The 15,508-nt window shown below is 47.8% G+C and overlaps 2 protein-coding genes across 4 annotated transcripts in view; one reads left to right on the top strand and one right to left on the bottom strand.

Annotated features, from left to right (window-relative positions):
* Positions 1-385: 385 nt before the first annotated feature.
* brf1b (BRF1 general transcription factor IIIB subunit b) overlaps positions 386-15,508 on the bottom strand; it is a 31,319-nt gene continuing 16,196 nt past the window's right edge. The window contains exons 7-19 of one of the 2 annotated variants that reach the window (XM_083933679.1): positions 10,526-10,675; positions 10,290-10,383; positions 8,712-8,838; positions 8,587-8,626; positions 6,714-6,809; positions 6,317-6,634; positions 6,148-6,209; positions 4,411-4,492; positions 4,264-4,316; positions 3,212-3,507; positions 1,557-1,608; positions 1,175-1,343; positions 386-759 (exon numbers count right to left, since the gene is read on the bottom strand). In XM_083933679.1, the coding sequence (XP_083789805.1) occupies positions 728-759; positions 1,175-1,343; positions 1,557-1,608; positions 3,212-3,507; positions 4,264-4,316; positions 4,411-4,492; positions 6,148-6,209; positions 6,317-6,634; positions 6,714-6,809; positions 8,587-8,626; positions 8,712-8,838; positions 10,290-10,383; positions 10,526-10,675 (1,571 nt within the window). In that variant the 3' untranslated portion in view covers positions 386-727. Of the gene's footprint in view, positions 760-1,174; positions 1,344-1,512; positions 1,609-3,211; positions 3,508-4,263; positions 4,317-4,410; positions 4,493-6,147; positions 6,210-6,316; positions 6,635-6,713; positions 6,810-8,586; positions 8,627-8,711; positions 8,839-10,289; positions 10,384-10,525; positions 10,676-15,508 lie in introns of those variants that run through there. The other variant, XM_083933680.1, reaches the window with a different exon arrangement.
* Positions 12,494-15,508, top strand: part of btbd6b (BTB (POZ) domain containing 6b) — a 4,779-nt gene continuing 1,764 nt past the window's right edge. The window contains exons 1-4 of one of the 2 annotated variants that reach the window (XM_083934372.1): positions 12,494-12,627; positions 13,083-13,735; positions 13,803-13,893; positions 14,293-14,411. In XM_083934372.1, the coding sequence (XP_083790498.1) occupies positions 13,813-13,893; positions 14,293-14,411 (200 nt within the window). In that variant the 5' untranslated portion in view covers positions 12,494-12,627; positions 13,083-13,735; positions 13,803-13,812. The remainder of the gene's footprint in view (positions 12,628-13,082; positions 13,736-13,802; positions 13,894-14,292; positions 14,412-15,508) is intronic. The other variant, XM_083934373.1, reaches the window with a different exon arrangement.

Here is a 15,508-nt window from a genome sequence, read left to right on the forward strand (position 1 = left end):
TCGTGGAGGCGTCCCGGAGCCCCTCGTGGAGGCGTCCCGGAGCCCCTCGTGGAGGCGTCCCGGAGCCTCTCGTGGAGGCGTCCCTGAGCCTCTCGTGGAGGCGTCCCGGAGCCCCTCGTGGAGGCGTCCCGGAGCCTCTCGTGGAGGCGTCCCGGAGCCCCTCGTGGAGGCGTCCCGGAGCCTCTCGTGGAGGCGTCCCGGAGCCCCTCGGGGAGGCGTCCCGGAGCCTCTCGTGGAGGCGTCCCGGAGCCTCTCGTGGAGGCGTCCCGGAGCCCCTCGTGGAGGCGTCCCGGAGCCTCTCGTGGAGGCGTCCCTGAGCCCGGAGTCACGATTACGTCAAAGCAGCAAAAATACAAAAAGATTGGGTTTAAAAACATTTTCCTGCAGATGAATCTTTATTATCTGCGTGTTTCTGTTCAGAGGACACGAAGACGACAACAACAACAACAACAACAACAACAACAACAACAACAACAACAACAGCATCAACAACAACAACAACAACAGCTGATCCGGACTAAACATTAAAGCAGTTTTCATATTTTCATTTTTACATTTGTACAAAAATAAAAACTTTCTTTTTTACAAAACGAGAATAAAAACGTTTAAAAGTTTCAGTTTAACGTTAAAAGTGAAAAATGTCCTTAATGACGGTTCCCGTCTCGTGGCGCCGCCGCACGTGGACCGGACGGAGACTCACGGGGGGTCAAAGGTCAACAGGACGCAGCTAGAACACTTCCTCCTCCTCACAGCCGTAGTCTGCAAACCAGGAAACAGGAAACAGGTCAATCAAACAGGAAACAGGTCAGGAACCAACAAACCAACCAGTCAATCAAACAGGAAACAGCTGCTTTATAAAGTAGACGGCTCCATCTCTGACCTGCCTCTGGGGTTTTTCAAAATAAAAGCCTGGACTGAGCGCTGACACACTCCTCCTCTGGGGTTTTTCAAAATAAAAGCCTGGACTGACCTCCTACGAGCTGCAGAGCGCTGACACACTCCTCCTCTGGGGTCTTTCAAAATAAAAGCCTGGACTGACCTCCTACGAGCTGCAGAGCGCTGACACACTCCTCCTCTGGGGTCTTTCAAAATAAAAGCCTGGACTGACCTCCTACGAGCTGCAGAGCGCTGACACACTCCTCTGGGGTCTTTCAAAATAAAAGCCTGGACTGACCTCCTACGAGCTGCAGAGCGCTGACACACTCCTCCTCCACCTCCTCTTCATCCTCATCCTCCTCCACAGCAGGAGGGGGGGCGGAGCTGGGCTCTGGTCCGGGGTCAGGAGGTGCTTCAGGTGCAGTCTCCGCGGTTACAGCTGTCGTCATGGTGACGGGGGGTTTTGCCTATGAAGTCAATGGCATGGATATAAAGACTTTAGTGACGACATGAATATAAAGACTTTAATGACGACATGAATATAAAGACGTTACTGCAAAGACATGAATATAAAGACATGAATATAAAGACGTTACTGTAAAGACTTTAATGACGACATGAATATAAAGACGTTACTGTAAAGACGTTAATGGCGACAGCTGGACTCAGGTGGTTCTCACCTGGACGGCTGTTCTCTTCTTCTTGGATGTGGACGAGAGGAGGAGCCGGACTCTGGAGCAAGAACATGTACAGTCATCACTGATTCATCTGTTGATTATTTACTAACCATCCAACCAACCATCCAACCAACCAACCAACCAACCATCCAACCAACCAACCAACCAACCAACCACCCAACCAACCAACCAACCACCCACCCAACCATCCAACCAACCATCCAACCAACCATCCAACCAACCAACCAACCAACCATCCAACCAACCAACCAACCAACCATCCAACCAACCAACCAACCAACCAACCATCCAACCAACCATCAAAACCAACCAACCAACCAACCAACCAACCAACCAACCAACCCCAACCAACCACCCACCAACCACCCAACCAACCAACCAACCACCCAACCACCCACCCACCCACCCACCCAACCAACCAACCAACCAACCAACCAACCAACCAACCACCCAACCAACCAACCAACCAACCAACCAACCACCCAACCAACCACCCAACCATCCAACCAACAAACCATCCAACTAACCAACCAACCAACCACACAACCAACCAACCAACCAACCACCCAACCAACCAACCAACCACCCAACCACCCACCCACCCACCCAACCAACCAACCAACCAACCAACCAACTAACCACCCACCCACCCAACCAACCAACCACCCACCCAACCAACCAACCACCCAACCAACCAACCACCCACCCACCCACCCAACCAACCAACCAACCACCCAACCAACCAACCACCCACCCACCCAACCAACCAACCACCCAACCAACCACCCAACCAACCAACCAACCACCCAACCAACCAACCAACCACCCAACCAACCAACCAACCACCCAACCAACCAACCAACCAACCAACCAACCACCCAACCAACCACCCAACCATCCAACCAACAAACCATCCAACTAACCAACCAACCAACCACACAACCAACCAACCAACCACCCAACCAACCAACCACCCAACCAACCAACCAACCAACCAACCAACCACCCAACCAACCAACCAACCAACCAACCACACAACCAACCAACCAACCAACCAACCAACCAACCATCCAACCAACCAACCATCCAACCACCCAACCAACCAACCAACCATCCAACCAACCAACCAACCAACCAACCATCCAACCAACCACCCAACCAACCAACCAACCAACCAACCAACCAACCATCCAACCAACCAACCACCCAACCAACCAACCAACCACCCAACCAACCACCCACCCACCCAACCAACCAACCACCCACCCTACCAACCATCAAACCAACCATCCATCCAACCAACCAACCAACCAACCAACCACCCAACCACCCAACCAACCATCCAACCAACCATCCAACCAACCAACCAACCATCCATCCAACCAACCAACCAACCAACAAACCATCCCACCAACCAACCAACCATCCAACCATCCAACCAACCAACCATCCATCCAACCAACCGACCAACCATCCATCCAACCAACCAACCAACCATCCATCCATCCAACCAACCAACCAACCAACCAACCAACCAACCATCCAACCATCCATCCATCCATCCATCCATCCAACCAACCAACCAACCAACCATCCAACCAACCAACCAAGTCTATGAAATACTTGATGAACGGTACCGTTTTCCCATGATGCTCGCGTTAGCAGCAAGTTCTTGGTTGGCGTCGCTGGTCTTCCTGCGGCGGCGGCGGTTGAGTCGTTTCTGTGCGGCGGCGGTGCCACTGGCGTCAGGGGGGTCGGAGGAGGTTCTGCTGGGACTGCCACCCCCCTCACTTCCTGTCCCTCTGCTGTTCAGGTCTCTGAGGACGTCGTAGTTGATCTTACTGGAGATCTTCTTCTTCTCCAACATCCTCTCGATCGCCTCGCCAGCCGTCAACGCCTGGATCTGCTCCTTCTTCTTCTTAGACTTCTTTGGCTGGACACAGATTTAGTCATTTCTTTTTTTTTTTATCATTTTAAGAAAATATGGATCACAAGCTTTCATTGATCTTTGGACAACAGTGGCCCTCAGGGTCTGGAACTACAGAGGGTCCGGAACCACAGAGGGTTTGGAACCACAGAGGGTCCAGAACCACGGAGGGTTTGGAAATACAGAGGGTCTGGAACCACTGAGGGTCTGGAACTACTGAGGGTTTGGAACCACGGAGGGTTTGGAACCACTGAGGGTCTGGAACCACTGAGGGTTTGGAAATACTGAGGGTTTGGAACCACTGAGGGTCTGGAACCACTGAGGGTCTGGAACCACTGAGGGTCTGGAACTACTGAGGGTTTGGAACCACTGAGGGTTTGGAACCACTGAGGGTTTGGAACCACTGAGGGTTTGGAACTACTGAGGGTCTGGAACCACTGAGGGTCTGGAACTACTGAGGGTTTGGAACCACTGAGGGTCTGGAACCACTGAGGGTCTGGAACTACTGAGGGTTTGGAACCACTGAGGGTCTGGAACCACTGAGGGTCTGGAACTACTGAGGGTTTGGAACCACTGAGGGTTTGGAACCACTGAGGGTCTGGAACCACTGAGGGTCTGGAACCACTGAGGGTTTGGAACTACTGAGGGTTTGGAACTACTGAGGGTTTGGAACCACTGAGGGTCTGGAACCACTGAGGGTCTGGAACCACTGAGGGTCTGGACCCTGAGGTCTCCAGGCTGGGAGACCCTGTTCTTCCTCACCTTCTCTTTATACGTGCCCTGTTCCTTCTCTTTCTTTATCCTCTCTTCTTTCTCTGCGAACACAAACGACAAATCAGAAACACAAAGATGGTGAAGATGATGATGATGATGATGAAGATGATGATGATGATGAAGGGTCTTCCTGACCTTTCTGCTCCTTCAGGTATTCTTCGTTCTGTTTCATCCACAGCTCCGTCTTCACCTGGACCTCCTGATCGTTCAGGATGTACTGCAGCACAAAACGATTTAGGACCCTTCAGAGGGACTAAAGGGTTCATTTAGGACCCTTCAGAGGGGACTAAAGGATTCATTTAGGACCCTTCAGAGGGGACTAGAGGATTCATTTAGGACCCTTCAGAGGGGACTAAAGGATTCATTTAGGACCCTTCAGAGGGGACTAGAGGATTCATTTAGGACCCTTCAGAGGGGACTAAAGGATTCATTTAGGACCCTTCAAAGGGGACTAAAGGATTCATTTAGGACCCTTCAGAGGGGCCTAAAGGATTCATTTAGGACCCTTCAGAGGGGACTAAAGGATTCATTTAGGACCCTTCAGAGGGGACTAAAGGATTCATTTAGGACCCTTCAGAGGGGACTAAAGGATTCATTTAGGACCCTTCAGAGGGGACTAAAGGATTCATTTAGGACCCTTCAGAGGGGACTAAAGGATTCATTTAGGATCCTTCAGAGGGGACTAAAGGATTCATTTAGGACCCTTCAGAGGGACTAGAGGATTCATTTAGGACCCTTCAGAGGGGACTAGAGGATTCATTTAGGACCCTTCAGAGGGGACTAGAGGATTCATTTAGGACCCTTCAGAGGGGACTAAAGGGTTCATTTAGGACCCTTCAGAGGGGACTAAAGGATTCATTTAGGACCCTTCAGAGGGGACTAGAGGATTCATTTAGGACCCTTCAGAGGGGACTAGAGGATTCATTTAGGACCCTTCAGAGGGGACTAAAGGATTCATTTAGGACCCTTCAGAGGGGACTAAGGATTCATTTAGGACCCTTCAGAGGGGACTAAAGGATTCATTTAGGACCCTTCAGAGGGGACTAAAGGATTCATTTAGGACCCTTCAGAGGGGACTAAAGGATTCATTTAGGACCCTTCAGAGGGGACTAAAGGATTCATTTAGGACCCTTCAGAGGGGACTAAAGGGTTCATTTAGGACCCTTCAGAGGGGACTAAAGGATTCATTTAGGACCCTTCAGAGGGGACTAGAGGATTCATTTAGGACCCTCCAGAGGGGACTAGAGGATTCATTTAGGACCCTTCAGAGGGGACTAAAGGATTCATTTAGGACCCTTCAGAGGGACTAGAGGATTCATTTAGGACCCTTCAGAGGGGACTAGAGGATTCATTTAGGACCCTCCAGAGGGGACTAGAGGATTCATTTAGGACCCTTCAGAGGGGACTAAAGGGTTCATTTAGGACCCTTCAGAGGGGACTAGAGGATTCATTTAGGACCCCTCAGAGGGGACTAAAGGGTTCATTTAGGACCCTTCAGAGGGACTAAAGGATTCATTTAGGACCCTTCAGAGGGGACTAGAGGATTCATTTAGGACCCTTCAGAGGGGACTAAAGGATTCATTTAGGACCCTTCAGAGGGGACTAAAGGATTCATTTAGGACCCTTCAGAGGGGACTAAAGGATTCATTTAGGACCCTCCAGAGGGGACTAAAGGATTCATTTAGGACCCTTCAGAGGGGACTAGAGGATTCATTTAGGACCCTCCAGAGGGGACTAAAGGATTCATTTAGGACCCTTCAGAGGGGACTAGAGGATTCATTTAGGACCCTTCAGAGGGGACTAAAGGGTTCATTTAGGACCCTCCAGAGGGGACTAAAGGGTTCATTTAGGACCCTTCAGACTAAAACTGACCTTCTCAATCTCCTGATCATCGATTCCCTTCAGGTCCAGCTCTCCGCTCTCTGACTCCTCATCTGTAAAGAAACAATGATCATAATAAACATCTGTTTCCCTCCTGTCCTGATGATGTCATGATGATGTCCTGATGATGTCATGATGATGTCATGATGCTGTAACACACCGTCTGGTTTCTCGCCCGCGTCGGACTCGCTGAAGGTCTGGAACGTCTGTTGGAGGCCCAGGCTGACGGCGCTCGGTAGCTTTCCCAGGATGGCGGCCAGAGGGGCGGCCCGACGCTGAGGCCCCGCCCCCTCCTTGTCTGACCCCGCCTCCTGTGTGCTTTCATCCATTTTCTTGCCCTGCCCCCCCTCCTCCTCCTGGATCACCTGACTCAGGAAGTTCTGCGTCAGGTGTTGGGCGGCGGCACTGAGCTCGTCTTCATCGACCGCCGGCACCTCGGGTTCAGAGGTGGAGGACAGAACCTCCTCGTCCTCCGGGTCTGAAAACACGGAGGTTTTGTTAAAGGTGTTAAATGTCTCAGATGTAGAGACGGACGCTGACTCAGCAACAGTACAGACCGTTTTCTTTGGCGTAGGCGGCGTAGATCCCTCTCAGTTTAGGGCGACTCTTCTCCAGCTCCGTCTCTATCTCATCTTTGTAGCAGCTGATCTCTCCTGAGGGGGACGAGATGGAAGGGTTAGTCCTTGAAAGGGTTCTTGTTCATGGGCCTCTGAAGTCCCCTCTGAGGGGTCCTAAATGAATCCTTTAGTCCCCTCTGAAGGGTCCTAAATGAACCCTTTAGTCCCTCTGAAGGGTCCTAAATGAATCCTTTAGTCCCCTCTGAAGGGTCCTAAATGAATCCTTTAGTCCCCTCTGAAGGGTCCTAAATGAATCCTTTAGTCCCCTCTGAAGGGTCCTAAATGAATCCTCTAGTCCCTCTGAAGGGTCCTAAATGAGTCCTTTAGTCCCCTCTGAAGGGTCCTAAATGAATCCTTTAGTCCCCTCTGAAGGGTCCTAAATGAACCCTTTAGTCCCCTCTGAAGGGTCCTAAATGAACCCTTTAGTCCCCTCTGAAGGGTCCTAAATGAATCCTTTAGTCCCCTCTGAAGGGTCCTAAATGAATCCTTTAGTCCCCTCTGAAGGGTCCTAAATGAATCCTCTAGTCCCCTCTGAAGGGTCCTAAATGAATCCTTTAGTCCCTCTGAAGGGTCCTAAATGAATCCTTTAGTCCCCTCTGAAGGGTCCTAAATGAATCCTTTAGTCCCCTCTGAAGGGTCCTAAATGAACCCTTTAGTCCCCTCTGAAGGGTCCTAAATGAATCCTCTAGTCCCCTCTGAAGGGTCCTAAATGAATCCTTTAGTCCCCTCTGAAGGTTCCTAAATGAATCCTTAGTCCCCTCTGGAGGGTCCTAAATGAATCCTTTAGTCCCCTCCGAGGGGTCCTAAATGAATCCTTTAGTCCCCTCTGAAGGGTCCTAAATGAATCCTTTAGTCCCCTCTGAAGGGTCCTAAATGAATCCTTTAGTCCCCTCTGAAGGGTCCTAAATGAATCCTCTAGTCCCCTCTGAAGGGTCCTAAATGAACCCTCTAGTCCCCTCTGAAGGGTCCTAAATGAATCCTTTAGTCCCTCTGAAGGGTCCTAAATGAATCCTTTAGTCCCCTCTGAAGGGTCCTAAATGAATCCTTTAGTCCCCTCTGAAGGGTCCTAAATGAACCCTTTAGTCCCCTCTGAAGGGTCCTAAATGAACCCTTTAGTCCCTCTGAGGGGTCCTAAATGAATCCTTTAGTCCCCTCTGAAGGGTCCTAAATGAATCCTTAGTCCCCTCTGAAGGGTCCTAAATGAACCCTTTAGTCCCCTCTGAAGGGTCCTAAATGAACCCTTTAGTCCCCTCTGAAGGGTCCTAAATGAACCCTTTAGTCCCCTCTGGAGGGTCCTAAATGAATCCTTTAGTCCCCTCTGAGGGGTCCTAAATGAATCCTTTAGTCCCCTCTGAAGGGTCCTAAATGAATCCTTTAGTCCCCTCTGAAGGGTCCTAAATGAATCCTTTAGTCCCCTCTGAGGGGTCCTAAATGAACCCTTTAGTCCCCTCTGAGGGGTCCTAAATGAACCCTTTAGTCCCCTCTGAAGGGTCCTAAATGAACCCTTTAGTCCCCTCTGAGGGGTCCTAAATGAATCCTTTAGTCCCCTCTGAAGGGTCCTAAATGAATCCTTTAGTCCCCTCTGAAGGGTCCTAAATGAACCCTTTAGTCCTCTCTGAAGGGTCCTAAATGAATCCTTTAGTCCCCTCTGAGGGGTCCTAAATGAATCCTTTAGTCCCTCTGAAGGGTCCTAAATGAATCCTTTAGTCCCCTCTGAAGGGTCCTAAATGAATCCTTTAGTCCCTCTGAAGGGTCCTAAATGAATCCTTTAGTCCCCTCTGAAGGGTCCTAAATGAACCTCCCGTGAACTGACCTTCGACCTCGTCCAGCTTCCTGGCCAGCTCGTGTTCCAGCTGCAGAAGAAGAAGAATAAAGATAATTGGTTGGGTCGTCGGTGACCTCATCTATGAACAGCCAGTCACAGGCGGAGGGATCTACCTGCTGGATCTTGGCTTTCTGCTGTGAGGCGGTGAAGGAGGGAGGATCACATTCCTGCTCCAGATCCACCTTCATGAACTCATCGATGGTCAGCTGACTGGTGGGCGTGTCCTCGAACTCTGTCAATCTGCAGGGAAGGAGAGAGGACACTGGGATCTACTGAGACCCTCTGGGATCTGCTGTAGTTCATCTGGATCTACTGCAGTTCAGTGGGATCTGTTGGGATCTACTGTAGTTGGGATCTACTGTAGCTGGGATGTGTAGGGATCTACTGTAGCTGGGATCTGTTGGGATCTACTGTAGCTGGGATCTGTTGGGATCTACTGTAGCTGGGATCTGTTGGGATTTACTGTAGCTGGGATCTGTTGGGATTTACTGTAGCTGGGATCTACTGTAGCTGGGATGTGTAGGGATCTACTGTAGCTGGGATCTGTTGGGATCTACTGTAGCTGAGATCTACTGTAGTTGGGATCTACTGTAGCTGGGATCTGTTGGGATCTACTGTAGCTGGGATCTGTTGGGATCTACTGTAGCTGGATCTACTGTAGTTGGGATATGTTGGGATCTACTGTAGTTGGATCTACTGTAGTTGGGATCGGTTGGGATCTACTGTAGCTGGATCTACTGTAGTTGGGATCTGTTGGGATCTACTGTAGCTGGATCTACTGTAGCTGGTATCTGTTGGGATCTACTGTAGCTGGATCTGTTGGGATCTACTGTAGCTGGATCTACTGTAGCTGGGATCTGTTGGGATCTACTGTAGCTGGATCTACTGTAGCTGGATCTACTGTAGCTGGGATCTGTTGGGATCTACTGTAGCTGGATCTACTGTAGCTGGGATCTGTTGGGATCTACTGTAGCTGGATCTACTGTAGCTGAGATCTGTTGGATCTACTGTAGCTGAGATCAACTGTTGTTGGGATCTACTGTAGCTGGATCTACTGTAGCTGAGATCTGTTGGGATCTACTGTAGCGGAGATCTACTGTTGTTGGGATCTGTTGGGATCTACTGTAGCTGGATCTACTGTAGCTGAGATCTGTTGGGATCTACTGTAGCTGGATCTACTGTAGCTGGGATCTGTTGGGATCTACTGTAGCTGGGATCTTTCGGGATCTACTGTAGCTGGATCTACTGTAGTTGGGATCTGTTGGGATCTACTGTAGCTGAGATCTACTGTAGTTGGGATCTGTTGGGATCTACTGTAGCTGGATCTACTGTAGCTGAGATCTGTTGGGATCTACTGTAGCTGGATCTACTGTAGCTGGGATCTGTTGGGATCTACTGTAGCTGGGATCTGTTGGGATCTACTGTAGCTGGATCTACTGTAGCTGTTATCTGTTGGGATCTACTGTAGCTGGATCTACTGTAGCTGGGATCTGTTGGGATCTACTGTAGCTGAGATCTACTGTAGTTGGGATCTGTTGGGATCTACTGTAGCTGGATCTACTGTAGTTGGGATCGGTTGGGATCTACTGTAGCTGGATCTACTGTAGCTGGGATCTGTTGGGATCTACTGTAGCTGGATCTACTGTAGCTGGGATCTGTTGGGATCTACTGTAGCTGGGATCTGGTCTCACCTCTTCCTCAGGGTGGTCTGGCAGACCTTCACCACACTGATCACATCCTTCACTGTACGACGAAACTTATGCATCCGAGCTGCAACCAGGAGAGCTGAGACGAAGAGGCAGAGGAGGAGAAGCTGAGAATCTATGGTTGCCATGTGTGTGTTGTTATGGTAACAGCAGCTATGTGTGTTGTTATGGTAACAGCAGCTATGTGTGTTGTTGTCCTGGTAACAGCAGCCATGTTGTACCTGCTCCACAGAGCCCTGATGGTCGTCGTCCCGTGTGCATCCAGTCCCTCTTCATCCTCTGCACCAGACGCAGCGCCGTCATGGAAACCTCATGAGTCTGTACCCCGAACTCCAACATGTGAGCGAAGCGAGGGATGTAGAGGCAGGGGTCTGAGCAAACAACAACAACAACATCAACAACATAGACAACACCAAAATCAACATAGACAACACCATCAACAACATAGACAACATCAACATAGACAACAACATCAACAACAACATAGAAAACAACACCAACATCAACATAGACAACAACACCAACAACAGCATAGACAACAACAACACCAACAACATCAACAACAACATAAACAACAACAACAACATAGAAAACAACACCATCAACAACATAGACAACACCAACAACATCAACATAGACAACAACAACAACAACATAGACAACAACAACATCAACATAGACAACAACACCATCAACAACATAGACAACAACACCAACAACATCAACATAGACAACAACAACAACAACATAGACAACAACAACATGAACATAGACAACAACACCATCAACAACATAGACAACAACAACAACATCAACATAGACAACAATACCAACAACATCAACATAGACAACAACAACACCATCAACAACAACACCAACATAGACAACAACAACATAGACAACAACATCAACAGACAACAACAGTAGTTAGTATTTATATTATATTATAGTAAATTAGTGTTTTTATTATAGTAAATTAGTGTTTTTATTATAGTAAATTAGTGTTTTTATTATAGTAAATTAGTGTTTTTATTATAGTAAATTAGTGTTTTTATTATAGTAAATTAGTGTTTTTATTATAGTAAATTAGTGTTTTTATTATAGTAAATTAGTGTTTTTATTATAGTAAATTAGTGTTTTTATTATAGTAAATTAGTATTTATACTATAGTAAATTAGTGTTTTTATTATAGTAAATTAGTGTTTTTATTATAGTAAATTAGTGTTTTTATTATAGTAAATTAGTGTTTTTATTATAGTAAATTAGTGTTTTTATTATAGTAAATTAGTGTTTTTATTATAGTAAATTAGTGTTTTTATTATAGTAAATTAGTGTTTTTATTATAGTAAATTAGTGTTTTTATTATAGTAAATTAGTGTTTTTATTATAGTAAATTAGTGTTTTTATTATAGTAAATTAGTGTTTTTATTATAGTAAATTAGTATTTATACTATAGTAAATTAGTGTTTTTATTATAGTAAATTAGTGTTTTTATTATAGTAAATTAGTGTTTTTATTATAGTAAATTAGTGTTTTTATTATAGTAAATTAGTGTTTTTATTATAGTAAATTAGTGTTTTTATTATAGTAAATTAGTGTTTTTATTATAGTAAATTAGTGTTTTTATTATAGTAAATTAGTGTTTATACTATAGTAAATTAGTGTTTTTATTATAGTAAATTAGTGTTTTTATTATAGTAAATTAGTATTTTTATTATAGTAAATTAGTATTTATACTATAGTAAATTAGTATTTATACTATAGTAAATTAGTGTTTTTATTATAGTAAATTAGTGTTTTTATTATAGTAAATTAGTGTTTTTATTATAGTAAATTAGTATTTATATTATAGTAAATTAGTATTTATACTATAGTAAATTAGTGTTTTTATTATAGTAAATTAGTGTTTTTATTATAGTAAATTGGTGTTTTTATTATAGTAAATTAGTGTTTTTATTATAGTAAATTAGTGTTTTTATTATAGTAAATTGGTGTTTTTATTATAGTAAATTAGTATTTATACTATAGTAAATTAGTATTTTTATTATATTAATTAATTGTATAATTAATGATTTTAAACTGTAACAGCTGCAGAATGAATCCTCTGAATCAATAAAGTTGTATTTGAACGCAGTGTTTTCCCGCGCTCTGTCGCCATCTTGTGGAGGCAGCAGCTCAGTGAAGCAGGACCTAAGATGGCGGCCACCGCCGGACCGACCCGGAGCGTCTGTGTCCGCCTGTGGGTCACCGTGAGCGGGGCAGAGCTGCTGACTCCTCCCGCTGAAGTTCAACGGTTCAACGGCGAGGAGGCACCGTGAGGACGGTACGATGATATAATATTATATAATATTATATAATATAAAATAATATATTTAATATATAATGTATAACCCTGAGCACACGGAGGCAGGCAGCGGTTATAACGATCATTCAAACACAGTCAGTCTGATTCTTAACATAATGACAGGACATTTTCTGTGAACACGTTAAATCATATTTAATCATATTTATTAATAATAATAATAATAATAATTAAAACTGCTCAGAGACGTTCCAGATGTTTCCCTCAGTGTTGCTGCTTAAACTAAATAACCATAAACATAATTAAACTAACCAATGACACTATTATAATGTCTATGATTTACATTAAACATAAAATATCACCAGTCAGATTATTGTTTATAATCACAGTGAACAGCTTTCCTTTAGGTTCAAGGTTTTTCAAAATAAAAGCCTTCAAAACTGAGAACAGTTAAAGCTCCTTCCTGCTCTGGTTAGTTCCGCCCACAGACGCCAACGCAGACGCCGACGCAGACGCCGACGCCGACGCAGACGCCGACGCAGACGCAGCCTTCTGTGCATCTGTGTTCACACACGGAGCAGGAACCAGGAGAACACACGTCTGTGTTCACACACGGAGCAGGAACCAGGAGAACACACGTCTGTGTTCACACACGGAGCAGGAACCAGGAGAACACACGTCTGTGTTCACACACGGAGCAGGAACCAGGAGAACACACGTCTGTGTTCACACACGGAGCAGGAACCAGGAGAACACACGTCTGTGTTCACACACGGAGCAGGAACCAGGAGAACGCACGTCTGTGTTCACACACGGAGCAGGAACGGCGCCATAATTGGATGAAAATGAACCAGATTATAAAGTGATGACTCTGTGCGTCCCTGACAGGAAGTGTTCTCGCTGTGACCTCACTGTGGCGAGGAGGAGAAGATGGCGGCGGCTGACCTGTTCTCCACCAGCGTCCGCCGCAGTAAAGAGGCGAACATGAAGAAGAGTTTCGTCCAGCCCGACGAAACGCCACCGACCGCCGCCAACACCAACGAAGACGCCAGCGTTCATCCCCACATCGACGACCACGAGCGAGAGGACGGAGACCCCGGCGGGAAATCCAGCCGACGCTCAGAGAGAGGTACGTAAATACGTGAATATGAATCAGTGTTATTTAACATGAATGAGCCGGTTCGATGCTCCTGCAGAAACGCTCTGATGTTCAACAACGAGCAGATGGCCGACGCCCACTTCATGGTCGGCCCCCCGGGAGACGCGCAGAGAGTGCCCGCCCACAAGGTCTGAGTGACATCATCACGCCGTCATGTGACATCATCACACCGCCATGTGTCATCATCACGCCGCCATGTGACATCATCACGCCGTCATGTGACATCATCATGCCACCATGTGACATCACTGCGCCATGTGACATCACGCCGGCATGTGACGTGTCTCGTGTCCACGTGTCTCGCGTCCACGTGTCTGTGACGTGTCTCGTGTCCACGTGTCTCGTGTCCACGTGTCTGTGACGTGTCTCGTGTCCACGTGTCTCGTGTCCACGTGTCTGTGACGTGTCTCATGTCCACGTGTCTGTGACGTGTCTCGTGTCCACGTGTCTTGTGACCACGTGTCTCGTGACCACGTGTGTACCTGTCCTGTCCTCTGGGTCACGCTGCTGATGATCTGGTGTTTCAGTACGTGCTGGCGGTGGGAAGCTCCGTGTTTGGCGCCATGTTCTACGGAGATCTGGCCGAGGGTCGGTCTGAGATCCACATCCCCGACGTGGAGCCGGCCGCGTTCCTGATCCTGTTAAAGTGAGTCCACGAGTCCACGAGTCCGTGTCCCCAACGACCACGGCGCCACGCTTCAGCGTAATAACACAGAGTGAACACACGGAGGCTCCTGGGTCCTGAAAGGACTCAAGGGTCCTGGAGGTGGTTCCAGGTCTGAAGCAGGACCCCGGAGTCTCAGGGGTCTTGATCCAGGACTGAAGCAGGACCCCGGAGTCTCAGGGGTCTTGATCCAGGACTGAAGCAGGATCCCAGAGTCTCAGGGGTCTGGATCCAGGACTGAAGCAGGATCCCAGAGTCTCAGGGGTCTTGATCCAGGACTGAAGCAGGACCCCGGAGTCTCAGGGGTCTGGATCCAGGACTGAAGCAGGATCCTGGAGTCTCAGGGGTCTTGATCCAGGACTGAAGCAGGACCCCGGAGTCTCAGGGGTCTGGATCCAGGACTGAAGCAGGACCCCGGAGTCTCAGGGGTCTTGATCCAGGACTGAAGCAGGATCCTGGAGTCTCAGGGGTCTGGATCCAGGTCTGAAGCAGGACCCTGGAGTCTCAGGGGTCTGGATCCAGGTCTGAAGCAGGATCCCGGAGTCTCAGGGGTCTGGATCCGGGTCTGAAGCAGGATCCTGGAGTCTCAGGGGTCTGGATCCAGGTCTGAAGCAGGATCCCGGAGTCTCAGGGGTCTGGATCCGGGTCTGAAGCAGGATCCTGGAGTCTCAGGGGTCTTGATCCAGGACTGAAGCAGGACCCCGGAGTCTCAGGGGTCTTGATCCAGGACTGAAGCAGGATCCCAGAGTCTCAGGGGTCTGGATCCAGGTCTGAAGCAGGATCCCGGAGTCTCAGGGGTCTGGATCCAGGTCTGAAGCAGGATCCCGGAGTCTCAGGGGTCTGGATCCGGGTCTGAAGCAGGATCCTGGAGTCTCAGGGGTCTTGATCCAGGACTGAAGCAGGACCCCGGAGTCTCAGGGGTCTTGATCCAGGTCTGAAGCAGGATCCTGGAGTCTCAGGGGTCTTGATCCAGGACTGAAGCAGGATCCTGGAGTCTCAGGGGTCTTGATCCAGGACTGAAGCAGGACCCCGGAGTCTCAGGGGTCTTGATCCAGGACTGAGGCAGGATCCTGGAGTCT

This window comes from Echiichthys vipera (genome assembly GCF_963691815.1).
Source record: "Echiichthys vipera genome assembly, chromosome: 19".
Taxonomy (NCBI): domain Eukaryota; kingdom Metazoa; phylum Chordata; class Actinopteri; order Perciformes; family Trachinidae; genus Echiichthys; species Echiichthys vipera.